The sequence below is a fragment of the Thunnus maccoyii genome, chromosome 2 (genome assembly GCF_910596095.1).
Source record: "Thunnus maccoyii chromosome 2, fThuMac1.1, whole genome shotgun sequence".
Lineage (NCBI taxonomy): Eukaryota > Metazoa > Chordata > Actinopteri > Scombriformes > Scombridae > Thunnus > Thunnus maccoyii.
Window position 1 is genome coordinate 16559953 of NC_056534.1, and position 16324 is coordinate 16576276.

The 16324-nt window shown below is 39.3% G+C and overlaps 1 protein-coding gene across 1 annotated transcript; it reads left to right on the forward strand.

Annotated features, from left to right (window-relative positions):
* The first annotated feature begins 1992 nt into the window (after positions 1-1992).
* On the forward strand, positions 1993-14955 carry LOC121887883 (WW domain-binding protein 1-like). Its single transcript, XM_042398986.1, has 6 exons — positions 1993-2490; positions 5922-5966; positions 6313-6342; positions 7144-7291; positions 8253-8414; positions 9468-14955. The coding sequence occupies exons 1-6, from the start codon at positions 2440-2442 to the stop codon at positions 10586-10588; spliced, it is 1557 nt and encodes a 518-aa protein (XP_042254920.1). The 5' UTR covers positions 1993-2439; the 3' UTR covers positions 10589-14955.
* Positions 14956-16324: the final 1369 nt, after the last annotated feature.

Genomic DNA, 16324 nt, shown 5'->3' on the forward strand with positions numbered 1-16324 from the left:
TCCCCAAACAAATGAAATTGTAAGAATGCATCTATGACAAAGGGGCCTGAAAATATGACTTATCAAAAAAAAAAAAAAAAAGTGTTCCTGTGGCTCAACTTACCCTAGGTTAAGGGTAAGTTGATCCAAGTGCGTGGGTAAATTGAGCCATCTGGGGGTAAACTGACCATCTGACTTCATGAGACCATTAGAGGTTGAGGTAGCTTTTTCAATTCATCACTCAGTTGGAAAGATGCTTCATCATTTACTTGAATGCAAAGATGGTGCCAGTCACCTTGAAGGCTGAAGCCCTTCCCAAAGATGTTGCTTAAGGCATGAGGCAGGAGAGACGGTGGTGTGCCATAAAATTCTTGAACCAATCTCAACCTTAAAAAAGTAGGTTATAACTCATTCTATCATGGTGCTGTATTAAACTGCACAAGATAGTCTATGCTGACCTAATGAGTCATGTAATTTCATTCACACCCTACCTGCTAAACCCTTCTCTTTCCAGCTGTTGGGGACAGGAATGTTGTTTCTTTCTGCCAATTCTGATGCCAGTTCACAGCATTTCTTGGGAGTGAGTCCATGAAACTGGTCAGCCAGCTTCTTGATATGGTCTGCAAGCTCCCTCTCTACCTCCACTGTGTGGCTCCTCTTTGCTTCTGCTGTTCCACTGTACAGTCATTATATCTGACATGAAGCAAAACATTTTTCTATGTAAAAAGAAATACCTCCATTTCTCTCATGTGCTTCTCTCCGTCTCAGTGAGATCATGGATGTATGAAGAGAACTGGATACAGCGTCGGAGGTGGGCCCGGTCATTCCTCTGAAAGTTGCTCTGTGGCGCATAAAGCAAAAAAAAGTTCAGCTTCCGGGTATAAAATTACCCGGATCTACTGGGATCGTGTGGCCCATAGAAAGTGTGCACCAGAGACTTCTGCTGGCCGATTCAGCTAACTTCCAGGTTACCCCTTCGCTAACTTGAATGGGGTTAAAATAATTCGGCTCTTGCAGCTCTTCTAGACTCTCCAAATGTTATCAGACCAAATGGATCAAATTCTGATAGTGAAACGAGTCATTTTGCGGAGGTTATGACACTCAAAAAAAAAAATCTGCTGATTTACAGACGTCGCTTTCACCATGTAAGGGAACAGGGAAAAGTCTTTTTGGGGCAGTGTGCATTACGTGACAGACACGGAAGTTGTAATTATACCGTTTGGCCACTATGTCAAATTGGCATCAAAGCCAGGCGCTGTTCCTGAGGGCTTGAGTGAGGTAAACATGGGGGGTGCTTCCTGAATTTATGGTCACATGACAAAACATGTACACAGTTGCCTAAATATTGGGGTTGGGTCAACTTGCCCATTGGCTCATCTTACCCCACACTCCCCTACGAGGTCCTTTAACACAGCACTCTAAAGTGCAGAATTTCCAATCTCACTGCTAACATTGCTATCCCTCTACTTAGGTTTTTTTTTTAAAATTTATTTATCCAATAATTGGGAATATAACAGTAAAAAGTTATGAGAAGAATTGTCTTCCAGGTGTCATATAGCTCCAACTAATCTAACAAAATAGAGATGGGAACTAACATTAGTTAGCGTTAGCAGTTCAGGTTATGCAAAGGGAAATGTTGTCGTTTAAAAAATAATCTGAGGCTGATTTAAGATATTAACGCTATAAAGTCGACCAATATAGCTCACTTTCCATTCCAACAAAAATGGTTTACACCTAATACATTAATAGGATAATAATTAACTTTGAAGGGACCATTCTTCATAATATAACAAGTATTCTTTACTTTAGGCACTCTCCTACTTGTTAGCTTGTTTTCTAATGGGTATTGAGTAGGCTAAATGCTTCATACTCAATAATACTTCTCTTTGTGCAATAACTATATTGTCTAAATATGAGGATTCAGTTTCATTACATTTTGTAACAGCACACAGGTGTCAGGTTTAATGTTATAGACAGTATAAATGTATTGGAGCAACAGTGTGTGAATAAGGCGCAGTTGAGGCGGCCTCTGTGCGGCTGTTGCTGGGAGCTCCGGCCAATCAAAGGCGCAGCCCTTCCATACAAGTAGTTTGGGGGCTGGAGAAGCATGACATCATGCACAGCTCCGACCCTCTCTGCGAAAACAAAGAGTCAAACATCTGTATTTCACTACAGGAAACTGTAGTCGACGACAGATTCGTCCGCACTGTGATATTCCGCCCTTCCCATCCTTAAAAACACTACCGGGTGTCTGTCCCGATACCCCCCGTATGTAAAGCGGAGTCTGGGAGGGGCGTCCGTCCATCCGTCCGTCCGTCCGTCCGTCCGGGGGGAATGGCGGATGGGGAGGCCGCCGTGTCTTTGGAGTGGGACAGCGGTGATGGGGGTTTAGCAGAATAAAATCCCACTTGTGCGGTTTTTTTTTATTTTCTCCGTTTAGTTTGGTGTCCAGCTCTCGCTATGGATCCAGAGAAAACGTTGACATTCTGCGATGGGCTGAAGGCTCAGGAGGTAACGCACTGCACAGTTTCCCTTTCATATATACACATACACACGCACACACACACTTGCTGTCAACAGCTGGGCTCCAGTTATTCTGCAGAGCAACATGCTTCCCTCGGCCTGTGTTGTTGTTGTTATTGTTGACAAACAGTGGCGTCAACTCGTTTTCTGCACACATCTGTCTTCTCATTTTCCTCAATTTTTAATTGTCGTGAATATTTTCACACATTTCGCGAGACAACAATAGATGCATTTTTGAACCACTGCAGCAGTTTGTGTTAGTGAAGTCAGACAGCTATGTGGTTTCTATTTGCGTGTTTTTTTGGTCAATGCAAGGGTGTCCGGGATGTTGTAGTAAATGCAAAAAAAAATCATCATAGGTTTTAGAGGTGTGTCTCCCACTAAAGCACAACAAAATATTCATAACATTGTTGGAGTAGTTATTTCAAATTTACTATAAAGTGATTAAACCCAGACATACAGTCAACTTTCTCTGGGAATACTGCAAGTATAATGTGTGCTGAAACTGCACTTTGATTTCATGTTTTCTCACCCTGAAGCCTACAATGCACCAATAACCCTGATTTTTTTCAAATGTAATTTTTTTCAAATGTAATTAGACAAGCTTTTACTACCAGACTGATAGTGTGATGAATCTAACATACAGTTGTTGCTTGTCCAAGCAAAATAACACCATATTGCTGATTCAGGACTGTGCCAGTTAAACACTGAGGATGAAGTTCCTTTTTTCAAGTGTGTTTTCTGGAAACAAGGAACTAGTATTCAGGCCTTTACTGCAGTATTTACGCCACAATGAAAACTACATGGCTTATATGTAAATGTGCAGTATGTCGAAGGTACTTAACTCTGTGTTCAGCCAGTCATCGTCACATGTAGGACAACTAAAAAGCAACATGAAATGTTCAAATTCAAATTTGTACAATTGGCATAATTTATTATAGTATTGATCAAGCAGGTTGTACAGGATTTATAGTGTAATTAAGACACAAAACTCAACAATAGATTGGCACACTATTACTCAGTACACTACTGTTTAATGAAACCATAGTAAACATAGCGAGGGAATAGGAGGAAAGAGATGAAGGCAGATTTTGAAGGAGCTCAGTACAGTTTTATGTTGTTGACAGTATTTTGCTGCTTCCATGGCAATGTCAGTTTTTCTTTTTTTTTTAGATTTTGGTTCCTGGTGTCTTTATGCTGCAGTGTGTGGCCGAAAGTGTTTTTCTGTCTTTCTAGAGTTGAAGTTGAGTCTCTTAAACAACTGTTTGCTTTAGCATTAAGGAGTCTGACCTCAACCTCACCGTAATCAATTTTCATGCCGATTTTATCATTTAACAACCATGAGCATAATCTGGATTGTACATCATATTATGGCTTTTCTTCAATTTGCTGTCATCTCAGAGCTAAAATACTTTTGACTGAATGCTGTTGTTGTGGCAGGTCACAGAATTTTGAATGTCATCATACATCCTGCAGCCTTTCACCCCCCACCTCCTCATTTTCCCCTCCAGCCATCATAGAGAAGAGCTGTTCACAGGTTTCATGTTATCTATGATGGAAGGTGTGAAGGGCTAGGTGTGTCACAATGCTACAGGGACCTATGAGACCCTATGGGTGGAAATCATTGGTGGTTAGTCGGTGGTCTCAGGGGAAGCCTGAATTACTTAACTTCACACTCATGTGTGTGTTTATGTACTCAACGACATGTGGTGGGTTTACCACAGGAACTCAGCTCGACATCACAGATGCCAGAATATTTCCCGTCTTGTCTATGACTGTCATAACAGTACAGAAGCCTACTTATGAATCACATGAGGTTATACTTTGACAGACGGATATGCGGCCTGACTTCTCTGTTGGGGTTTGCTGTTGCACCATATTTATTGTGCACGAATCAGAATCAAATACACAGCAAGCAAAGAAATTTGTAGTAGAAAGTAGATGAAAGATTCAAAATAGCAAAAATTCTTCTTCTTATTATATATACTTTTTATTCTTAAGTACACTTTTTTGAGTTCTTATGTCAGTAGTGCTGTGTTTTGCAATATTAATGAATCTGTGGTTGCATGAGGTGTATAAGAGGTATATACTATGCACTCTTGTACATAATAAACATACAGTACAGATTTAAGACAGTGTGTGGAGTTAGTTGCTTGTTAAATTTTGGCTCATCGTTATTTTGTAGATCTGCAGTGTAGGGCCGACATTGTTCCTCATGCTGACTACATAACCAGCAGCCAGTTTTTAACAAAAGACCTCTCATTTACAGGGCTGCAGGCCTGATTTGCAACACGGCAGTGATCCCCTAGAGTCTCCACATTGTTTTTTGACAGTGGCCCCTCATCCAGCAACACACGTACACGCAATGTTTCTCTTAAATTGCTGTGTGTGTGTGTGACATTTACAGAGGTGTGAGAGACACACAGAATTTTGAAATCTGTGCAGTGACAGAATTGCATTTGGGGAACGACTCCATACATATATTATTGATCATCACAGCAGATATTTGGACACACTGGTGGCTAATTTGTAATATGATTATTCACATTTGTTGCTTGTGTGCCAGCATCAACCGTTATAGGTAGGTGAGTCTGTTTGATGCCTTTTTAGAGGAGATGCCAAACAAAACTGTCAGTCTTTTGTCTGTTTTACTGCTGACAGGCTTAGTTGATTAATTGGTTAGTCAGTTGACAGAATATTAATATCATTTCTGATATCTGATTAATTATGCAAGTGAATGGGCTGTATTTATATAGCTCTTTACAGACACTTATAAAGCAAATTGCCAAATTTGTTGAATTGCCAACCTCTCAGATATGAGAATTCACTGCTTTTTTCCATATTATAACACTATAAATGGAAAATCTTTGGTTTTCGGACTGTTAATCAGACAGAGCAAGCAATGTGAAGACGTTACCATGGGCACTGGGAATTTGTGATGGGCATTTTCAGACATTTTCTATTCAGAGATTCTTGTATAGTGAAAATAATCGTTATTTGCAGTCCTAGACTGTCATTACATTTTTAGAGGTGTACCTTTTGCATGCTTGTACGCCTTTGAAAGAGAAAGAGACAGAGAGGGAGGTTTAAGGAGCATGTCTGGGAATTGGTGCTGTCTGTCTGCTGTCTCAACCCACAGAGGAGAAATAGGTTTTGTTAAAAAGACATTGACCTCTCCATCTCCTTGAGGAAGCAGAGAGAGAGAGAGAGTGGGGCAACCAGTGTCTTCAGACTGGAAAGTAGGCCTGTAGTGGCTTTTTTTGTGTGTGTGTCATGTCTGATTGTTTCTTGTGAAGCGTGTGCCCTTGTCTATTAAAAATGCAGCGCTAGTCTTTTATTTTCTCCATTGGCATTGTATCATTTCTCTCTCTACATCACTGCTCCATCTAAACCGTTGTACCTCTCTTGTTTTTTACCAGATGACCATGTCCCTGCAGGGGCTGGACGGGACCGAAACTGCTACAGTAAGGAACTCGACCTTCAACCACAGTTAAACATTTCATACCACTGGATGATATAGATTGTTCACATTTGTTAAAAAAAAGCCTCAAAGTGTAACCACAGTGGTTGCTATGGTAATGCATAATTATTTGTTAGCACTTCTCTGTCTCATTTAGAAACCTCCTTGCTGCATTATTATTGTGCTTGCACTCATCTAGACCCTTCTACTCAGGCGTTGAAATTTTCTATCTGTCAATCTGTTTAATATCTTGATTTAGATCTTCACTTGCTACTCTCGTTTGCAGTGACTTGTTAATGATTAAGATGTGACTGTAAAATTCTCAGAGGACTTTTCATTTCTCATTTTAGGTGGCAGTTTCTCAGAAGGAGGCAAATAAGGTGTGAGATTTTTTACATTTAACATTAACCTGTAGCTGCCATCAAACATGCTGACAAAATAATCTTAATGCTGTACTAATTAATATTTTTGAATTAGCAGTAGATCAAATGACTATGTGTGATGTGAAAGAGGCAGACTGACAGAAAATTGTCACCTTCTATGGAGCATTTTAGCGTCATTGTTTTGGTTTTACAGTCTGCAACTTTACTATTTTACCAGCTGGTCAACAAAGTGGAATGTTTAGCTGTTTAAGAGCCAGATAGAGAGATATTTCCCTCATGAGTTGATGGAGACCAAAACAGAACTAAAAGGAGAGTGAATTTTGAACATCTAACTAAATTAATGCTATTGTTGCTTTGTATTGGCTGGATGTGTGAATTATAAAATGTTTGCTAACACATCCACCATATCAACTTAAAAGGGATAATATGCCAGTGTTGTGTTTACGGCTTGTTGTGCTGGCCCCAAGAAGCCAAAAATGGTGCTTAATGTAATTGACTGTTTAACCACATCTCATGGTTTTCATAAGCAGACTATAAACCTTGTTGTGGTTCTAAGACAAAAGATGGCTTCCTATTCTGGCTTGGCTTAAACTTCTGGTTAAAAGCTCCACCAGTAAGGGGAATGTTGAGTTAAGATTATTTTGTCAAACTACTATTTCCAAGGTGAAGAATGAGCTTTCATCCTCATACTGTCATCTGTCAAAGGAAAAACGTATATGTGACGGCAGTTCTCTGTAATAACTGTAGTAACCTAATTTGCCTTGTGGTTATGTTGTGATGTGGTGTTTTGTCCACCAGGTGGTGAAGCATCACGGAGGCGTTGGTAGCCAGCCTGTAGTCAGTCCCAAGTACTGTCCTGGGGTAAACAACAATCCAGGGTACCTCTGTGAAACAGGACACTGCTGTGGAGAGACAGGCTGCTGTACCTACTATTATGAACTCTGGTGTGAGTCAACTGCTTCTTCTCCACTATGCAGACAGGGTACCAAGGCAATGGCTCTACTTTGTGACATTTATTTTAATCCAGTCCTGCCAGGATGCATTAGGTTAAAGATCTGGACACACAGAAATGTGTTTGTTTAAACTCCTGTTACATATGAAGGATGTGCGATTAAAGTGACTTGGTTTGCATTGCAATTGGGATTCTATCTTGACTGGATGTTGTTCCTCAGGAATTCATACAAGCTACTGTATGTGAATAGATGAAAAATTTCATAATTTTATGTCTGTTATATCATTTTATGTCTCAGTAGCTGTCAATGAAACATAACCTTTGAAATAAAGGTTAAGAAAAAAATCTCCCCTTTTGTTTTTTTTCCTCACTGCAAATAAATACAACTCAATTACCATAGAAAAAGATTATAAATGAACACTAGGGGGCACCAAAAAGCTGTTTAAGGCTACGTGTAGCAGTGCGATCAAATTAACTCTGATCTTTAGATCCTAGAAAATCATTTTTTCTTGGTCAGATCACATGATCAGGTAAGGTTGTGTGCACTACAACCCTGGCCTGGGCAATATGTACTTACATTCATATTTAAGGATTTATCAGTATAACTGTGGTCTACTAAAAAGACCAACCAAGACTTTTGCAAAATAAACCTATCTATGGCAAAATATAAAATATAAAATGATCTATTTTACACTTAAAATGTCATTTGTTCAGAAAGTAGATTTTTATATGGCAGTCAATGAGCAACAAAACTAGAAAAACAATCAAAAATCTTCGGTTATGCTTTGGAAAATGATCAGCACTAACGTAAAACATACAATTTTTAATCTAATAGGATACTTTGTGTAATCTGAAGGTCTGAGATGTAATTCAGATGACAGAGCAGAAGGTCCATGTTTGTTTTTATAATGCTGAAAGTCAGGTTCATGTTGAGTTCATTATCTGTTACCTGCAGGGTTCTGGCTGCTTTGGACAGTGCTGATCCTTTTCAGCTGTTTCTGTGCTTACCGCCACCGCCGGTCCAAGCTGAGGATCCAGCAGCAGCAGAGACAGAGGGAAATCAATCTGATCGCCTATAACGGAGCCTGCAACTACCCTTCCTCAATGCTGGACCTCAGTATGTTTATTTCATTTCAAACATTTATTTTATTTTTGATAGAATAATTCTACTCAGGCAGGGTAGCTGAGTAGAGTCTGAAAAGGTTCAAAATTCTGCTTGTGTTTTGAATACAGATAAATACAGCTTTTTATATCTTGAAATCAATTTCCTAGAATTTACATATGTTGCTATCTTAGTGTGCTGTTTAGAATTTAAACACATCTACATTTAGATAGGTCTATATTATGTTTAATTCAATAATATAAACCAAATGCAATAAAATTGCATTAAATAGAACCGTAACCAGTAAAGCAATAATCAATAAAAAACGAATACCGACAATACCCAGTTCATTTAAACTGGCTTATTTGCATTATTAAAGTCTTAAAAACTGTTGTTAACTGCTGTAAGTTCAGTGTTAAAGGATAAGGATGGCAGTTTTTCTACTTTTTTTTTTTTTAACTGTCAACAAATCCCATAAAAAAACACAAAGCAAAACTACATTAGTCTGTCTCTCAATACTTTCTGACTTCCCAACCCCCTCAATGGCACTCAAACCCACTGGTTCCTACTGACAAAAAAAAAAATTTAAAAAGAGGTCAGAAATATATAGTTTCATTTTTTTTAAAAAGCTCAACGATTAAATAAAACACTTGGCCACTGTAGTTTTTGGCAAATGATACTCAAACAGGATTAAGTAGTGCATTTGTTGAGAGTGTTTTGTAGCTTTAGGTTAATACACTTCTGGTGCTCCAGTGGATATTTATGACAGCAGGACGGTGTGTGTGGGATTGGTTCAAATTAACCTACAGTGTCCATGTTCATTGTAATGAAAGAATGTGTCACCTAGTTCAACAGTGTGGCTCATTTATGTTTTTTGATGGGTTTTTTTTGACAGTAATGGAGGTCTATGGCACTGAGGAATGAGCTATATCACGCTTTAGATATAAAAGCAACACTTGTTAATAGGATCTATTCATTGCTGGTTTTGGGATTTTATATCAGATTTGTTGACAATGAAGAAAATATAGAATATCACCACACCTGAGCTAATTTTTTTTCTTGTCATAGGTTTTCTGGCTTCCTTCAAGTTGCCCTCCTATGAGGAGGTGGCAGCGCAGCCCAGCACGCCTCCTCCGTCTTATAGCTCAGTCTTCGCCCTGCAGGGAGGTGCCATGGGTGGTCCTAGCGCTTCTTACCCCCATCATCACCACCACCGACACCCCTGCCCTCCCTATCTGGGCCCTGGTCCTAGTGGCCTGACCTCCTCCCAGAGCTCTTACACCAGCTGCTCCTGTGAGTCGTGCTCCCTCACCTCCCCCTCCAGCACCTCCTTCTCTGTCCAGGTGACAGACGAGACATATGACAGCAGCCGCATCTCCACGCCCAGTGAAGCAGGGGGCGAGTCTGCCCTGCCAAGGGTTGGGGTTACCTGCACACCAACTCCCTCCACGCCACCTCCATCACAAGTTCCTCCTGATGTTATACCTACGGCCACCCCAGATGTCATTCCAGTACAGAGACAGTCCTCTAATGGCAATGAGGGAATCTCACCTTCAGCTCCACCGCTCTCTCTTCCTTTACACTCTCTTAATCCCTCTCGTCCTTCACACCATCCTCGCCTCCCACTCTCACCCCTCATTCTGTTATCTTCCCTTCCTGCTGGCCAAGTCCAACCTCTCGTTTTCTCAGACCCACTTGGAGCCGTGCCCGTTCAGAAAGAAAAAGATGAAGAGGCCTCACCCCGCGGTCCGACTGCCCGGCCCATTCCATCTCCCCCAAAACAGGCTTCAAATGTGGCTGTTTTCAAGCTTTGTGACAACAAAGAGGAGCAAAAACGAGATAAAGAAGAGGAGGAGGAGGATGAAGAAGATGACGAGGAGGACCATTTCCGCCATCGACGCCTAACGGGTGACTCAGGCATCGAGGTATGCCGCTGCCACGTGAAGAGAGAACAAGAGGATGAGGAACTGCAGAAAGGGCATTTTGGCAATGGAGGGAAAGAGGCTGTGAAGGGTGGGGTGAGGTCAGACGTGCTGCATGACAGCATGGACTGTTCCCTCCGAGTAAAGGCCACCATCCTGTCACCACTCCTGGACGACTGCGCTGAGCAGCGCGGCCACATCTCCTCCTCGTCCTCCAATATCATCCCGAAGACAAGCGAGGCCATCATCACTGTGGAGTCCTCGTAAGTTGGCAGCAAGTGAGATGTAGTAAAACAAGTGAAGAAAAATGAGATGTTTATGCTTAATAACATCCTCACAGATCAAGACTAGTAGGTGAAAAGTTGTATCACTGAAGTAAAAGTCTTGGCTGCAAGCAGATGGACGGGCTAAGTGATAGATCCTCTTGTTTTCTCCCCAGGAGAATCTGACACCGGAAAGTTGTAAGTTCATTTGGGGTTGGGGAGAAGCGATGAAAATATTAATGAATTGCTCTTTCTCTGTCTCACTCATTTTCCCACATACTAACCACATCCCATTACTGTTTTGCTTTTTTCATCTCTCTTTTCTCTGCATGACGTAACATTGCTAAAATGACATTTTAGCTCTTTGAAATGAAATTCCCTCACATCAGTTGTTCCAGATCTGTGGGTCAGGACCCCTCAAAGGGGATCATGAGATGATTAATCTCTGCTAATCTCCTCTGCCACACAATATATGTTTTCTGACTTTTCTGCAGAGTTTATACCTCTTATAGGCATTTAAAAAGTATTCAAACAACACAATCTGAGAAGCGAAAATCAATCTTTGGTGGAACTGCGGATAACTTATTGACATATGCGAGGTGTAAGACAAAAAGGATGAGTACCGCTTCCTTATATACTTCATTACTCCCATCATCCCTGTCAGTTTAATCAACATTTGTAAACATGAACAAGACAGTTTATTATTAACTGACATTTTTTCTTTAATTGAAAAAATTATCCTATGAAGGAAAAAAGTTCATTTTCAAAAGAGCAGCTCTAAAAAAGTGTGTCCAGATCGTGTTATGTAATCTTAATTTACTGGATTATAACTTTTAAAAAGATGAGGGTTCACAAAAATTGAATATATAGTTTGAGATCACAGGACCAACCTGTAAACTTGTTCTGTTGTAGGGTGAATTTTTGCTTTCACCAGCCTACTTACCTCTGTTTGTCAGAGGCAATAATGAGAGAAAGCATCTATTTAGACCGATTCAAAGTTTGTGTGTTTTATACATTGTGTCTTATATTGCTCCCTTAAGGAAAAGGGATGCAAGCATTGATTAAAATGATGTGTGGGTGGCAAAGCTTTACATTGGTGGTGGTTGTTTCAGACAGTTACATGAATATACTGCATAATTAACTGACTGTTTGACTTTGGATTTTATGTGTTTGAACACGTTCCTGGTTGGTTGTTGTCATTTTTGCAAGGCAATGTGAAACTGATTCCTCCACGGATGGACTGTTGAGTTTTTACAAGGCAGAAACTTTAAGCCTAATCTCATCACTGATAATGAATGTAAAAGGTTATGCATTGCAACAAAATATGAACTGAAATTGTTTATGGGAGATTTTTTTATAGCCTGCACCAAGGCAATACAATCTAGCAGGTGTGAGCCCTGAGAGGACACTATGAAATGAAGAGCCCATTGTAACGTCTGTCTGAGCCGAGTAATGATTGTTAAATATCAAATGTGCAAAATGTATGAAGTGAAAGGTTTAAAGTTGGAATAATGGTTTTTGGTTATTGCTATGGCTAAACATGTAGTCACTTCTAGGAGTTGGACTGGTACACATTGTGTATCTTGGTTGATCCTGTTTTTGTATGTAAGATCATCCATCAGTTGTACAGTACATGTCACTATTGAATAGTCTCTGCCTCAGTGGGTGGACTGTTAGGTTGATACCCTTGATTGATGCTCTGTACTTCCTAGGATTAAGTCAAGTTAGTCTGTTCTGGTCTCACTACTTAGTGGGGATAGCACACATGTACTATCTTGTAATTAAATTCCCAGTATGAAATGTACTGGAGTGTAGAACAAGTATGAGAAACATCATGTGTTTTTGTACGTTTGTCTTGCTGTAGTTATGAGACAAATGTCTCTGTAGTTCATTGACTAGAGGCCACTTTTTGTAGGACTTTGTTTTGTCCTTGGCAGACTTAATTGTCTAATGCCTGAAGGCAAAGCTTTCAACTCATTTATAGCTCTTTGGACAGATAATGCTGCCTCGGTTCAGCTTTATAATACCTTTTTTTTTTGTCAAAGACAAATCATGTTTGTTTGTACCTTAATGTGTTCATCTAGGGAGTGCAAGAAAGTTTGTGTTGCAGTTTGGTTTTGTTATGAAGGTCATTTTGACATCTTCTGATCATCTGTGTTCAAAGCTCCTGTGCAGTGACTCACAGGTGTGTCTCAGAGGTGACCAAGGCTCTGGTGGAGACTGTTCATCCTCTGAACATATCAACATAAAAGCCTTGCCTTTTTAAAGGCAACTGTACATTTTAAGGCTAAAAAAATGGAGAGTTATTCATTTTCATTAGCTCTAGCCGATGTATGTTCTTTAACAAAGTCTATGGTGCCTAGATGAAAATAGACTTTCTGTTAGGCACTCTATAGTTTACTGCTGCTATGTGAGTATGTGTGTGTGTGTGTTTTCTGTGAGTTGTGTATAGTCGTACATCAAATGGGCAAACATTTTTTAGCTGTGCTTAAGCAGTCTCTTTATAAAATATACACAGTACGCAGTACATGTGAGACTTGCAAAAATAGTATTTAGCAATAGTATTCACAATTTTTTCCTTACTCTAGTTGATGCTGGTTGACAGGAAATAAACTGTTGTGAAAAAGACATTTACCTCTTTATAACTTATCCGTGAGCTGTGCTGGGCAGAGGCCCTTGATTGTACATAACACAGCATTTTAAATGCCTTTGGCTTAAGGTTTCTCCCAAGTGCAAACTCAGATTATGTGGTTTTGCCTTAGTCTTAGTTTGTGCCTCTCATGTATTATTATTTTATTTGAGTCACAAAGCTAAGCATCAATTTTTCTGAACAATATAAACCCAACAGTCTTTGAAAACCCCAGAAGGTCTTTTACCAACTCTTACCGCTGTTCTGAAGGTGTTTCCAGATTTCTCAAAGACTCTTCTGTCAATCTGTAAAAGAAATTTCCTCCACAATTTTTTGAAAAATCTTTTTCCCAAAGTGTAATTCACACAAAGATGGTAGCAAAGTTTTATTATATACAAAATAACCTATTTATTTGAACTTGTATATTTACCATCTTGTTCATCTTTACTAAAGATAATTAGATGCACAGTTGAGAACTGACATTCATCTTGTGACTATTGCGGTTAGCATATTCAAAAATATTCAGGAGGAAAACAGAATGTGTGAGCCGTGGGATTTTGGAGAAAAGCGAGTCTCATTGTCTTTTCAAATACGATCATTTAAGCAACAAAAATCTGAAATATTTTAGTGCGCAAATGATCAAAAATAGGAGTGGCTGTTAAATTTTGATGCATGTAAGGTCTGAAAATATGAAAATTACTCAAATTAGTTTTTGACTTTGATGGCTAACTCGAATGTAACAGTGACACACGAGAGGCACAAATTTAGAGGCTAAACTCTGATTTCACATTGAAGCCAAACTGATCTGAGTTCAGTGTGTATAGAACAACTTTGATTTCTTTTGCCTTGTCAGCAGCTAGTATGTATAGACAAAACGCCCAAACTCTGCCCTCATTGCCACTGTAGGCCAAGGCCTGATATAAGACTGTTACCTCGCTGAGTTTTGACTGCAAAGGACTGTTTACTTCTCCTTATCAAGATAGTATTTACTCTATATTTGTACTGACTTTATTTTGTAATGCTGATAATTGAAGAATTGAAAAAAAGAAAGCCCACATTGGTACGGCTGAACTAGTTTGCCAGGAAAAAAAAACAAAAAAACATCAGACCCTGTTGATTCAGGATAGCTCAAGACTGTTTGTCTGGGAAAACAAAGCGTTCTCCTTTTACTCCTGCAGCTACGACACAGCAGGATTTATAGCAGCATCTATACGTGACTGTATTTGGAGTAGTTCAGATTAATATTACTACAAAATGTGGTGTTCTTTAAGGGTATCTTTGTGCAATTCTACCTGCAGCTCTTCAGTGTGTTGTACGCATGTGTGAGAGAGTTATTGTCAGCTGTGTTGTTGTGGTGTTTAATCATTGTTGCTTATTATGAGGCCAAAGTTGATCGTCCTTGATATTTGTTAACATGATATTTGTCGATATAAATATCCAAACATTTTTATGTCATCATGAATATCAAGTTGATTTTGTATCTTGGTGTATAGCATAGAGATTTCTGATGCATACTCTGATGTAAAATCTGAACAATGAGATTATCTCTCTGCATTTTTAAGTATGTGTTTGGTTGCACATTTCTTGGTGCTTTTTTTCAGAAGGTGGAGTTGTATTTCAGTTTCTTCCATTTGAGTTTTTTTTTTTTCCATTGTTGCTCACAAGGATTCTACCACTTTGACACGGACATCTGCGCTACTTTATTCAATAAAAACTGTGGATTTTGTGTCAAAATAAATGCTACCAAGTGCTACCAAATACATGTTTTTGCTTTTGTGAACATTATATACATTTATACTTGTTGTTAACTGGGGTACATGCAATATACTGATTTCAAACACAGCTAATACACCAACTTATTTAGTCAGGGTAGGAGCTAAAAACTCCCACTCATGAGTAGCTGTCACTGTGACTCAAGATGAATCATGAGACCGCGCTCACTCTGGAAGCTTCGTCTTGTCAGGAGTAAACCACCAGAAAATGAAGTTGAAATCTGTAAACGTGTCTAGCTGCATGCACTGAGACGACAATCACAACATGCAGTATAAGAACATTGACACTGTTTTGTAGGCATACATCGGGGTCCATGTGCGAAAATGTAGTTTCAAGACCTTCATTATTTCAGTCTGAGGCTTACATGTTGCACATTCCCAAGTTAATGTGTGTTTAATCAGATTACCACACTGCAAAGGTAGACCAGATAGCATAGGAAAACTAGGAGGCTCCCTTCTGGATAATCTGGCCATGATCATGATACGTTATAGTGGCCTAACATGTCATGAAGACTTTTTTCTTTTGCAGATGAAAAGAGGAACCACCATGTCCAGTAGCAAGACCAAAATATTTCATAAAGATGAGAAAAAGTGTGAAATGTGCGCCATAATTAATGTGAGCTTTCAAAATTTGCATATGTTTTAGTCATTATAGGCATAGTTACCTGATATTGGTATTCTGCTTCTTATTGGCTGTCACCAAATAGCTGCACAGGTTTTAGCGCCATCTGCTGGTGTGAATTTAGCTGACAAAAATATTTAAATGTGGCTTAATCTTGTGTGCAGCAAGTTTACCTTCGAATTCTGCCAAAATTCTTTATTTTTTCCTTCTTAAGTGTTTTTGGACATTTTGTCTTTATTATATTGGACACAATAAGTTGCTGACCGGACTTGAGGGAGAGAGATAGGAGATGCAATATAGCTCTACAACAGGCCACAAACAAGAGACATGATCACATGGTAACTTTCTCAAACCCCTGGGTCCCAGGATGACCCCAAATTATTTATTTTAAATAACTAAAACACTGAAGAGTGTATTGTGAGTAAAACCATCGCACAAATGGAACAGGCAGGTCTGCTGCTATGAACTGGAATAGGCGGCTGAGGTGTCAAAGCTTCAGAAAAGCACAGAAGGAGAACACCCAAACATCTATAACATCATCAACAGTTTTCCATTCATGCAGCAGCCAATGAAAGCATCAGTGCTTGAAAAGCTGCTATTAAGTCATATTTTGGGTCATAATTTTAAGGTAAAAACTGGCAGATAGTGTGTAAAACTAGACTTGATACATAAGATTTTATTATAATTATTATATGTTTATTAGTAAAATCTTTATTA